Source organism: Uranotaenia lowii, chromosome 1, assembly GCF_029784155.1.
Source record: "Uranotaenia lowii strain MFRU-FL chromosome 1, ASM2978415v1, whole genome shotgun sequence".
NCBI classification, from domain to species: domain Eukaryota; kingdom Metazoa; phylum Arthropoda; class Insecta; order Diptera; family Culicidae; genus Uranotaenia; species Uranotaenia lowii.
In genome coordinates, this window is record NC_073691.1 from 176588209 (window position 1) to 176605083 (window position 16875).

General features: G+C 35.2%; 1 protein-coding gene across 1 annotated transcript in view; it reads right to left on the bottom strand.

Annotated features, from left to right (window-relative positions):
• Positions 1-15395, bottom strand: part of LOC129737543 (synaptic vesicle glycoprotein 2C-like) — a 70862-nt gene extending 55467 nt beyond the window's left edge. The window contains exons 1-2 of the mRNA XM_055728708.1: positions 14825-15395; positions 546-743 (exon numbers count right to left, since the gene is read on the bottom strand). Of these exons, the coding sequence (XP_055584683.1) occupies positions 546-743; positions 14825-14891 (265 nt within the window). The 5' untranslated portion in view covers positions 14892-15395. The remainder of the gene's footprint in view (positions 1-545; positions 744-14824) is intronic.
• Between the last annotated feature and the right edge of the window lie 1480 nt (positions 15396-16875).

Below are 16875 nucleotides of genomic sequence, written 5' to 3' on the forward strand. Positions count from 1 at the left end.
GTAACATTTATAATCATTTGAGACCGCTCTCTTCTTCCATTGGGAAGCTAGGAAGGGAAATGTGGGGCTCCCATACAACTTAAGATTGCATAACTCGAGAATTATTGAACAAATGGAACCATATTCCGCAAGGCTGAGTTTTTGAGTACGAAACAGGTTTCTATAGATATTTGGTGCCACTGCCTCCTGTGAGGAGATAGGAAAAGCGAGGGGGCTCTCTTATAGTTTTGTCCATTCCATGAAGTGCGAGAAATGGTCATATGATTATTTGAGACAAAGGGGGTTCCCATACATATTTTAGCTTAGCATAGCTTAAGAACTCAATCAACGGAACCAATTTTGCTGTGAGATGACTTCTGGGTACAAAAAAATGGGTACAAATATTTGGCATAACTCGAAAACATATCAAAAAAATTTAGCTCAATGTGTTATTTGGCGAAAACGAATTCAGAGATCAAGTTTCAGTAGATAATATGAAATTTGCTTGAAGCGTCACAAAGCGGTCACTCTGAGAACGTCTTTGCGTTCATTGGCCACAAACTTACCCACATAGGTGACGGCATTGAGGGTGCCCTTATCGACCAGGGACAGTTCCAGATCGCACTCGGCACTCGGCAGCACATAGCTCATGGTGGTCGTTTCGAAGACTGTCGTGGTGCAGCAGGGCAGCGCGATCAGCAGCAGCAAATAGTTGAATCGACCATATCCGGTGGCCGCGATGGCCGTCTCGAAGTCTGCCGGTCCTGAAACGGGGGTACAAGAATAACAAGAATCAGTCAGTTAGACGACTATGTTGGAGCTCGAAGGTTTCGGAAAGTTGAAATGAAAATTTTCCTTTAGATTATCTTATTGTGAAATCCTGGTACGTTGCCATGTCAATCCGAAATAAATTTTATCGTTTTATTTATTTTTGAAAATTTGGAAATATGAACTCAAACTGCTGATTGCAAGCGACTTTCAAAGCACTCTTTAAGAATGTATGTACGTCCTTAAACGAACGTCTTTAGTAGCCTGGATCCTGTCCCAGTTTTCCAAACAAACACATTTTCCAGCAGAACGATGGAATACAACAAATCTAAAAATTCATTTGAAATCAACCCTCAACAAGCAAACGGGCATCAGCTGACAACCTCCACTGCATCTTGCGTCTTCGTCGTTTTCTTCTCTATTTTCTATCAGTTTTTCACAGTTTTCTCAGTTTCCCCCCGGAGAAATAAGTTCGCGAGAATAAAATATTTAAGTAAAGCAATTTGACGTTTGTTGTTTGTCTCAAGCTATCGTTCGAACGAAAGTCGGGACCACCGTCGGAAGAAAATGGAAAAACTGTCAACAGTTTGAAATGGAATTTCAGTTTTATGATGTTTCAAAATTACAAGTAGAGAACGTAAAAATCATACTACATTTAAAAGTTCTCTAGAATGATTATCTCTAGTAAACATTCATGTTTTTTGTGCACCAACATTTTATTCCACCTCCAACGTTTCCAAACAGGATATTTTAAAATAACACTTCTTGTAAAACGGGGTAAGATTGATCACTTTTATTTCAATATTTCTCGATTATTTTTACTTTTAAGGGGAATGTGGCATGTTTCATATCTTTAAAACCAGTACTGGACTCCTATGCATGTGAAACATGGTTACAGAAATTTATAAGACTTCTTTAAACTTCATTTAAAAATTGTTTAGAATGTGATGCTTGGGGTTACCTTGATCAGTCTATTTTGACGGTTTTAACGAGTTTTCTTGATAATAACGATTACAAAGCACCTTCATAATATTATAAACTAAGGCAGTTCGTGTGTTCAGGCCGAACAACAATTAAAATCGAAAGATGGACAATGATGCTGCATAAATGCAGGGGCTAAATTTTATAACATTACTTATAAAATGTTAACTACAAAAAAAATTTGCCTTCGTTCAATTTTCTAGGCCGTCACACTATTCTCCATTGATTTTTTCTTTCTTTGGTAGGATTTCTAGCCTTTTGTTCTAGTTTTAAATATCAAAATTTTACCTCAAAATACAACAAAAACAACATCAAAACTATAACATTTCTTAGAAAGAAAGTAGAACTGTCACATAAATCAAACTGCTGTTTCTAAACGCATTGAATCCATCAGGAAGGGTGTTTGTTTGCGAGCCTTCGGGAAAATAGATATTTCAAGATTTTCGAAATTGCGTTTTTACTTACATTTGAAATTTTCAAAAACAAACCAACGTATTAAAAACTTGGAGATATTTTAACATTTGACTGAGTTATTGATGATTATGTACTACCCCGGTGATCAATGTTACCCCGTTTTACGGTACGGCTAAAATCAAGTTTTCTCGGAAACGCGTGGACTCTCAATACTTATGTTAGAGATGAAAAATATCTCACTCACTGATTTTTTTCTAATATCTGTAGTTTTCAAAGTTTGACGATTCACTTTTCCAGAAAAAACGGAAATCCAATTTACAATTTTTTTTTTATTTTTAATCTTAGGAAAAATATGGGAACTTTGAGGTATTTTCAAGTTAATTTAAAACCGAAAAGAACTGACTATTTCTATTCATTTTTTTTTAATTGTGTAATTTTGCAATTTTTAATTGCATAGTGTTCCTAAAACAGGAATATTTCGGGAATATCTGAATCCTTGATTGAATGAATGATGGAATGCAGGAAGCAAATATTTAAGCAAATAGTGAAATTTTCGAAATGTGCTAAAAGTGTCAAAATTTCTACCACTTTTTCCCAACACCAGTGAACTTGCTCTAAGTAGCATAGAAAACACAGAAATATCGACAGAACATGGCACTGTGTTGTACTATAAAAGATCACGCGGACAAAAATCGAAAAGAATCATACAAATATTTCATTAAAGTAGACACTTCGTTTAAGAAAAGCTTAAATTTCAGAACGCTCCCATTCTTAAGATATTGAAAAATGAAGGAAAACTACACAAATATAAATGTTTAAAAAAGAACAAAAAAAAGCTAATGTTGATCTCTCATAACAAAAAACTTCTGCATATAATATATTGTTGTTAATGTTAATCTCTATAAAAAACAAAGTGATGAGTGGCGTCAGAGTCATTTATAAGAAAATAAAGCATGAGAAAATGAGGAAATCAGAAAAAAAGAAAGAATCAAAGTCCGGCTGGTTTTTTCAAGTTTTACGTGGATATTTCAACAAGTTCTGAGGAGTTCAGCTACAATCTGAAGATTTGGAGCTTTTTGAGAATTTCACCATTATCAGTTTTTTAACTTACCCTTTATAAAAAAAAAGTGTTAAGGAAAACTATAACAGCACTGGCAACTCTGCACTCAGCTGGCCCATCAGGACAGCTAGACTAGGCCAAACTTATTCTTCCACGATTATTTTTTAGAAACTTGCTCTAAAAATTTCGTTTTGAGGCATAAAAAAACACTTTTACGACACAATTTGTTTTTTTAGTTGCAATTGCCAAATAAAGTGAATTAATCCGGGCAAAACCCGGGCATTTTTCAATGAAATCCGGGCATCCGGGCCGGACCGGACTGTTCTCAAATTTTGTAAGAAATATCCGGGCAAACCCGGATAAAACCGGGCAAACCCGGATAAAACCAGGCAATCTGGCAACCTTAGTTTACCATCAGCCAAAGTTATTCATAAAAAGTACACTAAGGTTTTGTTTCGCGGATCGATTTTGCTCACTTAAAAAATATTTCCTTGATACCAAAGTTATTTACATTGCATTGGTTCAACATGCTCTAAGAACGCTAAACCGAATCAGAATCTTACTATAATGCTAGGAAAATTAGAGTTATTAAGTATTGTCTAGTATAAACTATTAAAAAAGCTGCTTATTTTGAGGAAAAAAACCTATTTGTAAGTTTTCTGTGTTGAACCAATGAATTCAAATTGAGGCTGAAGGTTGATTTTTACTAGTGTAAGTCAGTGAACTTTGTAAAAGTTTTCCAAGAAAAAAAGCGGGACATTTTGAGTAAAAAGCAGGACGGCGGGACATTCAACAAAAAAGCGGGAAATGTCCCGCTTTTGCGGGACGGATGGCAACCCTAAGCTAGACTGTTCTTTGGCGGAAGCATAATTGGATGTTAACTGAAACGTCAATCCTATTACCGGCGTGTGACAAATAGGCAGTTTTAATTACAGTTTCGTTTTTAAGTCAATGAAGTTTTATATTAATAGATTTAATAATGTGTCGTTTATCTGATCATCACGTCCCGCACGGTATTTAAAAAAAAGGTAATTTTAAAACGAGCTGATCAGCTTTTTAGTTCACCCGTCTTTGACTTTGAAACTAGGCACCCTGATGGGCTACTTATATTGTCGTAACAATTCAAACGTGTTTTTTTTTTAAATAAGTGGTGGCTAGGAGTGTTTAAGAAACGAAAAGATAGGGGCCTGAGTTGTATGTATGTATGTATGTATGGTTCCCCCATCGGTAGCAAGGTCCTGCCTATGGCTGTGTGGCTTGGCCTTCGAATTTCTTCTAGGGCTTCCACGGTCCGATGGTTCGTCGAAGGAAGGCATCCAACCCTCAGAAACCTACAATGGCCGGCTACCCGTGCCGCTTGCAATTATTTCATTGGATTATCCCCAGATGCATTCCTTCTAAAAGTATATGATTGAATCTGCTAATTAAGGAAATATATTATGTTGGAACAAATTGTAAAAAAAAATAATATGAGCATATAGTATGATATTTGATATTACCACTTAAAAAATTTATATAGGTAGTAATAACTATAATGATATTTTAAAAGGATACATTTTTTATAGATACTATGACTTTTTTCAGCATTCATAATTTTGAGTATAAATTATTACAAATTTACGGCAACAGATATAAAATAAATAAAATGATATGAAAAATTACTGAGATGATTTACTAAAATGGAAACTAATTCATTTCTAGATCTTTAATTAGAAAAAAAGGACAAATGAACATTATTTTGAGGCACTGTCCTGTTGTACATTTTTAGCTGTTTTCTAGTCATGTAGGAATAAAATAGAGAGAAAGAGAGAATTGGATAGATCTCACCGGGATTTCTCCGTGTCCAACGTTCGACAGTGTTGTCCCTCGCTTGCTTGGTTCCAGCTTCCAGCAGAAAATAAATGTTTCACTGCACGAATTTCACATCTAACACACTGCTCAAATTTCTTCCAAATTCAACACCAAGACTGACCCGACACTGATTCGAATTTTTCTCTCTTTCATGCAATTTATTTCGGCTTCCGCTCATATGCAGAACACTGTCTGGTTACAGTAGAGCCCCCCTCGCTCTTAAAATTTAATAGAGCTACTCTCTTTTAACTCAAAGAGCCATTTTAACTCTCCGCTCTTGCTTTTTTTTCTCGACAGCAAAAATGCCATCTGCCTAGACCCGTCGGAAAACATTTTTCACAGCTACGAAACTGTTTTTCACAGCCCGATGTTGTTTTCTGTCTTCGTTTCCAAAATCACATCGTCCACACTTCGCACTACACTTACGCAATCACCACTTTAACCAAAATCAACAACAAAATTCGCGAAAACTTCACCAAGCCAAGCGCTAAACACGTCCGAACAGGATCGCTTGCTCTCGCGGAATGACGAAAAGATAGGGGCCTGAGTTCCACACAAAAACATACAAGCTTTCCCCTTTATTATAAACATATAATCCACTTTCAAATTGAGATCTTGAAATGGTAACTTATGATCTTAACCAGTAAACATGAATCGGCAGAGAGGTAACTCAAATCGACAGAGGGATCGTAACGATCTCTCTGGCTATTTTGTATCATCTCATCGGCAGAGAGGAACACACCACACGCGTGCCTTGGGTGAGTGCCACGAAATAATCTAAGACACGCCCTCCAGAGAAACTCGGGTTTGTTCGTGTGTTTCTCTGGAGAGCGTGTCTCAGATTATTTCGTGGCACTCACTCAAGGCACGCGTATGGTGTGTTCCTCTCTGCCGATTAGATGATGCAAAATCGCAAGAGAGATCGTTACGATCCCTCTGTCGATTTGAGTTACCTCTCTGCCGATTCATGTTTACTGGGTCGTTGCCTTTAGGTATCTCAGCAGGACAAACCGAATGAGAATATTTGCGTTCTTTGGAGTGTCGCCGAAATAAACCGTTTTATTCTAAGTTCGGTGACTCAACTCTCAATTTTTTGCATGCTCTGTCGATATTTTTGTCCGCTTGCTTGCATGTTAATCTCTCATAGTGCGTTACCACAGTTACCGTAGTTACCACAAGATTTTTTTTATTTTCATAATAAACAAGAATGAACGCAAAGAATAAGCATGAAGTAAACATGAAAAGATAGGCTGGCAGATTTTATGAGGTTTTAATTCATGTTGAAGTTCGTTTTTTCTCAAAAAAGTAAAAATAACTATCTGATCGAGCGATTCTATGTGCGTGCTTGTCTGAGCGGATCGAGTGTAAGCGGAGCCAAAAACGATGGAATTCTATACTTTGCATTCCTGAAATTTTCCAGCATGTTTTCGGCCCTAGCCATTTTTTTAAACCGGCGAAAGCCGTGCATTCAATTTTAAATTTTCTAATACAAAAATCTACCCATATCCGAACAAATCTGAGCAAAATAATCCAATATTTATTCAAAATAAAAAAGAGGAAATCTCTTGAACCTTCAATTTTTCGTCGAAGCACATCAAATCGAGTTCAATGGTTTTAAAAAACTTCTTTTTAAAAAACAAACAAGTAATTTGTAAATTACTCTAAGGGTTTATTATAGATGAATAAGGAAGATAGGGGCATAACGAGCACCCGGGGCATATTAAGCACTCCATTTTCCGAATAAAGTACGAATTTTCTCAAATCAATTTTCGTGAGGAACTGTTTTGTAGTTCTTATAGTATTAATTTTTCAGCAATTAAGAAATCTCTTTACCATCCTAACAGAAATATTAAAAAACAACTAGGTTCTCAAGTGACGAATGTATTATAATTTTCGAGCACCGGAAAATAAGCTCATATGATCATAAATCACCATGATCTATTAAATACGCACTGCAACATTATGTACACGTTGTTCCCTAATTTTAACCATCATTAAATTTTTGATTTTTCACTATAATCAATTTTAAAACACGTTTTTACTTTATCTTGTTGACCCGGGGCGTTTAGAGCGCCATTGATCCGGGCACGATGAGCATTTTGTGCCTTAGAAAACGTAACAGCAAATTCAGCTCGATGAAGTCAACTAAATTATAGAGCCACTGCTTGACAAGTTTACATCTAACGATTTAGCCTATTGGTTAGGTGTCGGAGAGGTAATCAAACGTTTCATTCTTTATGTTTCTGGTGCTTTATTTGGCGGATGTTGCTACTATCCGTAAAATGCAACAATCAAAATAGTCGATGGTAAGTGGTAAATTAAAAAACATCACCCCGAAAAGGAACCGATCTCTAGTCTTCTGATTATCTTTCCGCCACCTAACCAATAGGCTAAATCGTCACATGAAACGAGTCAAGCTGTAGCTGTATTATTCAGTTGACTTCATCGAGTTTAATTGGCTGGCAGATTCTTCGGCAGAACAAGCTCATCGTGCCCCTATTAATGGTGCTTATACTGCCCCAGTGGGGGTTCTTATTATGCCCCTAAAGTGACTGATTTTCAGCTTTCGAAAAAAAATATTAAAATACATTTTTGAACGTTTTTATCTTCTTTTTCAAGTTTAAGCTCGTAAGAAAATAGTCTTTTTTAGTGTCTGAACACGAAACAATGAAGTAACTCACGAATTATAGCGATTTTCTATGATTAAATTAGCGTCCTTCTTAAGGTGGCCATTATTCCCTCTATCTCCCCTACAACTAGTCTCAAAAGCTGTGTGTTTTGTAGGAAGGTAAAAAAAAACAATACAGAAAACAATGCAGCGAATTTTTGTCTTCCTCACCTAGCTTGGACATAGAATGCAGCTTTGAGTTCAGAATAGAAAGTGACAACTTATTGTTCAACATAATATTGTTCTTCCCCAAAAAATACCTTGAAATTAATTTTGAAACTAGCTTCAAGATGCCAAGAATGTGAAGTGTTTCTGCTTGATGGCAAGATATTCCTCTGAAAATTAATCTGAAATTTAAAGGAATTGATTTATTAGTAGTAACTTTAAAACTTTTTCAAATTTCTAAGTAAAAGCACACTGCAAGGTTTCATCAACAGTTTTTCAGTATACATGTTGTAACAACCTACTCAGCTCAAAATGAAAAATATTTACAATCTTAAAGGGAAGGGCATCTCCACCGTTCAACTCTTTATCTCAACTTTCCACTACATCATTCCGCATTTCGAAATTTTCCACTTTGGCAATCGGAACTGGTGCCCCTTTGTAAGATAAATAACTTTGGTTTGCGAGTGGCGTAAATTTCAGCTCACTGTGAAGATATAAAATAAATAAAAAAAAAAGTCAACACCACTGATCTGACGCTTGCTGACTCGAGATAAGCAACACAGAATACGGATCTATTTACTGAGAGCCTATTCTATTTGCCTGGAGCAGCTCATGCCCCATAGTTGCTTTTCATTTGGGTGACGAAAGAGTCCATTAAGTCCCATGGCCCTCGACTGGCAGTGGCCAAGAATCGTGGAAAGGGGGATTACCTACCGTTAACGTGATTTTCTCAATGAACGACAAGACAGTGACAGTGAAGCAACAAAAACAACAACAACAAGAATGGGTAAACGACTTATCTCTAGGTTGACATGGCTAAAATTAAATTTTCTCTTCACACAACCCAATCCCCAAAAATGGATCACGTTCCCAGACTAGACAATACCTCGCAGCTGATTAGCGCGCATTTGTGCTGAGTGATGTGGATCAGAAGTAATTAATTGAAGGATTTCGAAGCTCGAAGGGAAGCTGCATTGAAGAGTTTTTCCGCGAATGGCTCCGGGTAAGCTTCTGTGGCTGTTTCTGCTGTGAGCTTTAAGGATTTACTCGTTTCCTGGTGTTTTTGAGAAGTGGAATTTTTAAGGAGCTTTTCAGCGACGGATCAGTTTACATTCGGAAGATAAAATATTTATCACTATGGAATTTAAACCCAGAAGAAAGAGTAGATAATTTTTATTTGGACTCAACGTGCCGTGCGCTAGACTCACTAACTAGACTCGAACAATCTTATATGAAGCACTCCAGTTTGCCCAGTTTGATCCGAGCTTTGCTTTAGCAAAAATTACAGACAAGGGTTTTGGTCAAGTTTTGCTCGAAAATTGCCGGTTTTATGATTGGAAAATTTGAAATCAAATGCCCGGGTTTTGCTCGGTTTTTCAAAAAAAAAAAAAAAATACGTGTAACAAAAATTTTTGAATACTTACCTTTTAGGTATATAACAATGGAGTTTGTATAATAATTTCAAGACCCTCACTTTCTATGGAAGGGAGGCTCCCATACAAAATAAACTTTGAATAGGACACAATTCGAACAAATTTCAGTCGATTTTCATAAAAAATTGATACGCAAGCATAGTTAACCACAAAAACTTAATTGATATAGACCCTTAGGGTCAAGTGGGGTAATTATGAACACGGGGTAATTCCGAACAAGTGCCATACGCGCTGCTGTGGGGGATGAATTAACACAAAAAGTTCCAAAAGTGGTAGTTTAACATCCGATTGATAGCTGTAAGGTGTTTCCGATCTGTTTTCAAATCATAATGATATCATTTCAGATGTTTTAAAAAACCATTACCTCGTGAAACGGAAATCGTTTCGGACAGTGTTCAATGTTTTGAATATCAGATCATAGGAAATCCTGCTAGAATATTGTTATCAACTGTTTTACATGCAGTTTATGATGCTTTGTCTGGATTTTGAAGAAATTTTGAAAATTTTTATTCGCACTGATTCACAGTTGAGTGTTCATATTTACCCCATAGTTTCCGTCCTATGGGGTACTTATGAACACATCTTCTTATGCATTTCCTGACATTTCTTATGCTTTTTAATGGTCAAATGATTTATTCATCAACTAAGGGGGCCATTCACTAATTACCCAAGCATTTCCAGACCCCTTTCCCCCTCCTCCCCTTGTTAGTAATATCTTAAAAAACTACTCCCCCCCCCTCTTTTCTATAACATCTTAACACATTAACGACCGTGAACAAATCTTAGCCGGGAAACATCAACACTCGACATTTATATTCCAGAATCCACTGGACCAAATTCAATAAATTTCATAATTAAATTAGGTCTACAATGTGTAGAGTTTTGAATTTTTGAGAAATTGATTTTTTTTCCAAAATTGAGATTCGGATTTAGAAAAAAAGCTCTACCAGTTCTTTTCAGTCTATGCAAAAAACTTTTGAACCCCATTTTTTTTAAACTGAAAATAAAATTTCAAAAGTGTAAAAAAGTGAATAAAACAGAAATTTTGAAAAAAGTTCAATCTGTAACCAAATTTAAACAAGTCTTTATTTTGTTTAAATGAATAGTGATAAAAACTTGATTTTCGTTAATAAAAAAAGGCAGTCAAAAGTTTTACCGGTAATACCAAAACCGAAAACCTGTATCCCAGGAATAGTTCTCTAATACCGAGTACAGGTTTTACGTGCTTCCAAAACCAGGTTTTTGAGTGATTGATAAACAATAAGGTTATAAACCAGGCTTGAAGAAATGTTGAATTTGACTAAAAATTAAATTCCCCTTTGTTTACGAAAGGTTTGCTGATCGAGCTTTTATTCATAACTGTGTGAAATTTAACATTATTATGAACCTTAAATCTCTGTGGTAAACAGTAAACATATGAAAAACTTTGATAAATTCAATTGGTTAATAAGTCCACAAAGCAAAGATCAATTTTCCTGAATGTTTGGACAGCGTGCTGCAATTCAGAACATTAAAATTACAGCAAATAATAATTGTTTAGGTGTTAAATCCGGATCCAAATCTATTTTCTTACAGTCAAATTTTTTTCTTAGATACTTTTTACAATATTAATTTAAGCCTACCCCTTTTCTGATACCTGATAGATACTTTTTTCAATGTTAATTTGTTCGATTTTTCTTTTAATTTGGTGCCCAATGAACATCTTTTGGTTGAAGATTTTCTTTTTCAGTTTGTTGAGGAAAACTTCGGTAGTACTTCAATTTTTTTTTTGCAAGAATAGAACTACTTATGTGAACTTTCAGACAGGTGATAAAAAAATTTATAAGTGTAAATATTTTTCAAAACTGTCGATCATATAGAACTGACAAGAATTGTAAAAAATGACTGTTAACTTATCCAAGAAGATTGTAATGAGTGTTTTTGTGTAACAACCCTTTTAAAATATTTTCGAATTTCCTGTATATGAATAGAATTCAATTTCATGATACCTCGCACGAACGTGAAAAGCCTATCCCACGATATTTTGGTGAAGCTTTGATGTTTGCTGCGCAGGACATTTTAAACGATTGTAAAAACTATCGAGTAGCCTAACTCGTGAAAAATTGCACACGTATGGAGAGGTCCTATCAAATAAAATGTTCTGTAAAGACGTAAAGAAACGGAAAAAAGAAACCAACCAAAACGTAAAAGATGTATCAAAGAAATTAAACTCTCGAAACAAAAGATAGAAAAATATCAATTAAAAAGAACACTTAATAGCTATTTTTCTATTGTTTTACATCTTAATTTTGATTACATTTGTTTATTTTGCAAGTTTTATACATGAATTGGATTGAGTTTTTATTACAAAAAAAACCATTTTCTTGTTACTGCTAATTATTTTCATTATTTGGTGTTGAATTGAGATTTTCTGTTACCATATAACTCATATTGGACAAGTCTCGGTGTAAATATGAACAGAGTTTGGGGTAATTATGAACAAATTTTTTTTAAGTAATAAATCACCATACACTGCTTACTATGGATAAATGTAACGTATAACTACTGTTACTTTTCAAAAATTTTATACCAAGTTCGTAATCCGTGTTCATAATTACCCCCTAGAGAGTGGGGTAAATATGAACAGACGGGGTAATTATGAACAGACGTCCCAAGGACTGAGGTTGCGACCAAAAAACAAAGTTGTTCTACAGAATGATAACGAGCACGGAAACATTCATTGATGATAGCTTTTCAAAGTTTGTGATAAGAAATTAACATATGGTGGATGTAAGTGTGCCAAATGAAGAAATTTTGTTCATAATTACCCCACCTAGCCCTACGCTTCACAGTGTGAAGAGAAGAGGAAAGGAGGGGCCTCCATGTAAATTTTGTTGTAAAGCTTAAAAACTTATCAACTAATGGAACTATAATTGATATGAGAGGATTTCTGGGTATGAATACAATGGGTATAATTATTAAAGACCGCGTCCTCCTTTCAACATTTCATTTTATAGCGGTTGCTTTTGAATTATGTTGTAGTTTGATTTAAAAGCCTTCGAGATTGTTCAGTTAGTCGCTGGTCGGTGGAATTTTTGCTCGATTAGGTGTGTTGGTAATTTATTTTGCAGCATGGCCCCGTTCGCTTTTGAAACGGGGTGCTCCCATACATAATTCAAATTAAAATCAACAGAACTTATACAATGTGTTAATGAGTTTCTCTAGAGTTCTCTAGTTTCTAAAATAAGAAAACTATTGTCAAAAAGGGCATTCCACGACCTTCTTGATTAATTAGTTATCAGCCATTGGCATGGTCACCCACATGTTGTTGTTTATAGAGATGCGCTTCTTGTTTGTTAATCAATGAATTTCAGGGGAAGTCATAAAAATTTGCATAAAATTGTGTATGTAGCTCGATGTAAAACTCGATTTTTTCAGCACTCGACAAGCCTCGTTCGATAAATTTACGACTCATGGTAAAAAAATCCGCTGTCTACAACTTGTTGCATAAATAACTAATTTCATAGCAAACACTTCAATCGAGAAAAATCTATGTTAGCTTTGAAATATTTTTCTTGCGTAAAGCATGGGTGGCCAAAACTTTCAGCAAACGGGAGAAAATATATTTTTCTACAAATTAAATTTTCACAACATGAATCCGTCTGCGGATAGTTTGTGTACAGTTAAACAATGGCTTCTAAACATTCCGAAGTCAAAAGCAGTAAAAATAAAGAGAGTTCAATTGGAAAGAGGAATAAATCACAACTGGCTAATAATTGTATGAATTCATTTCAATAAAACAAAGGCAGTTTTGTCATTTTTGTTATTTTTGTCATTTTTGTCATCTTTGTCATCTTTGTCATTTTTGTCATTTTTGTCATTTTTGTCATTTTTGTCATTTTTGTCATTTTTGTCATTTTTGTCATTTTTGTCATTTTTGTCATTTTTATAATTTTTGTCATTTTTGTCATTTTTGTCATTTTTGTCATTTTTGTCATTTTTGTCATTTTTGTCATTTTTGTCATTTTTGTCATTTTTGTCATTGTTGTCATTTTTGTCATTTTTGTCATTTTTTTCTTTTTTTTCTTTTTTCATTTTTGTCATTTTTGTCATTTTTGTCATTTTTGTCATTTTTGTCATTTTTGTCATTTTTGTCATTTTTGTCATTTTTGTCATTTTTGTCATTTTTGTCATTTTTGTCAATTTTGTCATTTTTGTCATTTTTGTCAGTTTTGTCATTTTTGTCATTTTTGTCATTTTTGTCATTTTTGTCATTTTTGTCATTTTTGTCATTTTTGTCATTATTGTCATTTTTGTCATTTTTGTCATTATTGTCATTTTTGTTATTTTTGTCATTTTTGTCATTTATTCATTTCATGTTTTTGGAGTTTTGATGGAAAATTCCGAATTTGTGTTCCTGGAAGGACCCTTGAGGGGTATTTTGAGTGTAGCTTCAATACCAATCAGAGGTGCTCGGTGTCCTGATTTATCAAGATTTGTTCTGATTTTCAAGACACCGTCTTAATTTAAAAAAAAACGCTCGAATCGTCCTGACTTATTGAAAGTTTGTCTGTAAAATGTTCTGAATTGCCCAGATTTAAAAAAAAAATAATCTAAATTAAAATCGAATTTTTAACTGAATTATTCAAATAATGTTTGGATGGTGTTTTTCGATTTGAGCTGCAGGCCAGCCTTGAAGCTGCTCACGACTATTGAATTTATTAAGGTGTTAACAGCACCTGTATTTCGCCTTTTTTATGCAATCTAAGCAGAGCTGCATATCATATGCATAAATTCAAAGATGCTGAAAAATCATAATTTTTTTTTCGCGTTGTCCTTTTATTTGACAAAACCACATAGCACTCCATCTGGATCCTCGGTAACAATAAGGTTAAGATGGATTCACAGCTCCAGCAGGCTTAGAGCTAGACGAATTTCCCAAAATGGACCATTGTAACTTGTAAAAAGTAGTTATTTTCGCATCTGTGTCTGTAGGGTCAAGAATACTCTGCCTGTCAAACTCACAGGTCTACACCTAAATAACATCCCATGAAATCCATCTTGTAGGAAAAACTCTCAGCTTCAAGATGAGGTACCGGAAATGACCTAAAAATGTCACTGACATAGGTTTGGAACGTCATTAACCGAAAAAGTTCAAACGAGCATCGTCACAGACATTCGCAACTGACTGAAGAAATGTTTTAAGAGAGGCAAGTTCAGACCAATCTTTAATTATTTTTTTTAAGTTGTTGCCAAGGTTCCATAGGATATCACAATTGATTTAAATGTAAGCAGGGTAATGGTTTTCAAGCATTTTAAAATTATACGGGAACATTATTTTCACCCTGTAAAGCTTAATTTTTGCACATTTCAGTTTTAGGCCATTCTACAAAACGATTATGGTCGGTTTTGAAAATCGTTCATGAAATTTTTTCCCAAAACATCGTTGAAACCTACTCTTTAAACCATAAACAGCAAACATTATCTACCTACTTATGTACGTACAAAAAAAACACAAACGCTTACCTTCTTGGGCATTTGGATTAGATTTTCCGGTTTCCTTTTCGCTATCAATCGATGGCGCTTTAGTCATTTTGCCAAATTTTTCCAACGGCAACCGGTAAGCAATAAACGGTTTTTCGTTTTTCTGACACTTCAACTGCGATTCCCACTCTGCACCAGGAAACCAATTACAGCTTCAATTAATTTCTAATAATAAATACCACACAGAGAGTTTCAATTTCTTTTTCTCCCACCCCCTTCACAGATCCACTCAGGAGATTCGATTCACCAATTTACTAGTCAAAAAGCGACGGCTAGAACGAAGGCCAAGTATCGAACTGGGAAAACTACTGCAGCGCAGAACTAGGATGGGTTGGATGAAAACGATCTGGTCCATTTGTAGCACCGTAGTTGATGGTAGGAATGTTGTTGAAATCTCATTGCACTTGGCACCTGACTTCTATCTCTAGTTCGATCGAGATCTAGACGATGGTGACGACTTGACTTGAACGGAAAATATATATAAAAAAGCTATGACTGGCTGTGAGACGCGCTCATTCAGCTTCCCAGTAACGGACTGTTGCCGGCAGTCGGTTCGGAAGCTGATTTTGACTGGCTTGGCTTCATCCCCCTGCTTCGGTCAGCTGTTGCCGATTAATCCCTAGCCATCCCGAGCCCAAGTGGATTCAAGATAAGAGTGGTCTGGATGCAATTATCCATTTTGTGAGAGGAATTTCATCAGAAAAGAGCCATTTCCACCTTGTTATTTTCCGTGCATACGGTGTAAAGTCGTTTTCGTATTGAATCACGAACTAGAAACCTGATTGTATTTGATTGTAATAATTGTTGCGTAAATTGAAAATAGCATCAAATTGAGTCGGATTAAACATAATTTATAATGAAAACCAATTGACGCCATGTTCGTAAACATTATTAGTATGGAGCAAGAGCGGTCATATGGTGGGAGGAGGGGCTGATCACCCCTCCAAGCGCACGAAAATGCTTGAATTTCTTTAAAAACAAAAATAAAATCCTAATTGATGTTCTTTAGAATTTTCAAAAATTTTCACTCCGACGGAGTGTTTATCAAACAAAAGAGGCCAAGGTTGAAAAAAAGTCGGTCTTCAACAGTGAGTGGTTAAGATTATCTTTACTGCTTCAACTTTGTAGTTTTTTTTTTCAATTCTTCAATTCATTTAATTTTAAATTTTAGGAAGTAGGCAAATGAAATAAAAATTGAATAAGGTAGAAAAACCGAAAAAGTTTTTTTTTAACAATTATTTATTTGAAACGGCTCGAATCAGTAGGTTTGAAGGAGCCAAACTGGCTTTGATTATTACAATTGATTGCTTAAGACTAACAGTCTAACAGAAAGGGAAATGTGAAAATAAAAAAATACAGGTGGAGATCGATAGCTTTTAGAAAAAGATAGATTTCAAACATTTGGACTACATGTCTATCACTTCTAGCACATCTGTCACTGGAACGTTAGGTGGTTTACCTCGGGCCCGAAGGGAGTCAATAAGATTCGATCTGGCGACAAGGTGGGTCTCACACGACCAAACAATATTTATTTATTTATTTATTTATTTATTTATTAATCCATCGAACTAAAAGTCTAAATGGATGAGATGGGAAAAGCACTAGGCATAAAAACCCATCAATGGCAAGAACAATATATTAGCATTACAATAGTTTGTCAGGAATTAAAAATTGAAATACAGAGATTATAATATAAAATAATACTAAGATCTAACATGAGATACAGAATACAAATTAAAATCATCTTAACATTGAAGTTCGTAAGCGGTTCAACAAAGTATCTACGGTCAAATGAAAGTCAAATTCACTGCATCTATCATTAAACACTGCACACATTGCACGAATAGGCTCTTTCTGGCCGTAGAGCGTTCGATGGAATCCAAGCCGAAGAAATTCTCGGCTTCTCAGTTGTCTGGGAGTCACGTTGAAGTCTATCCTCGCAAGAATGTTTGGAGCATCAATGCATCCGAGCAGCAATTTCCCAACGAACGCCGCTTTGAGGTATTCTCGTCGATCAGCAAGAGTATCCAGTT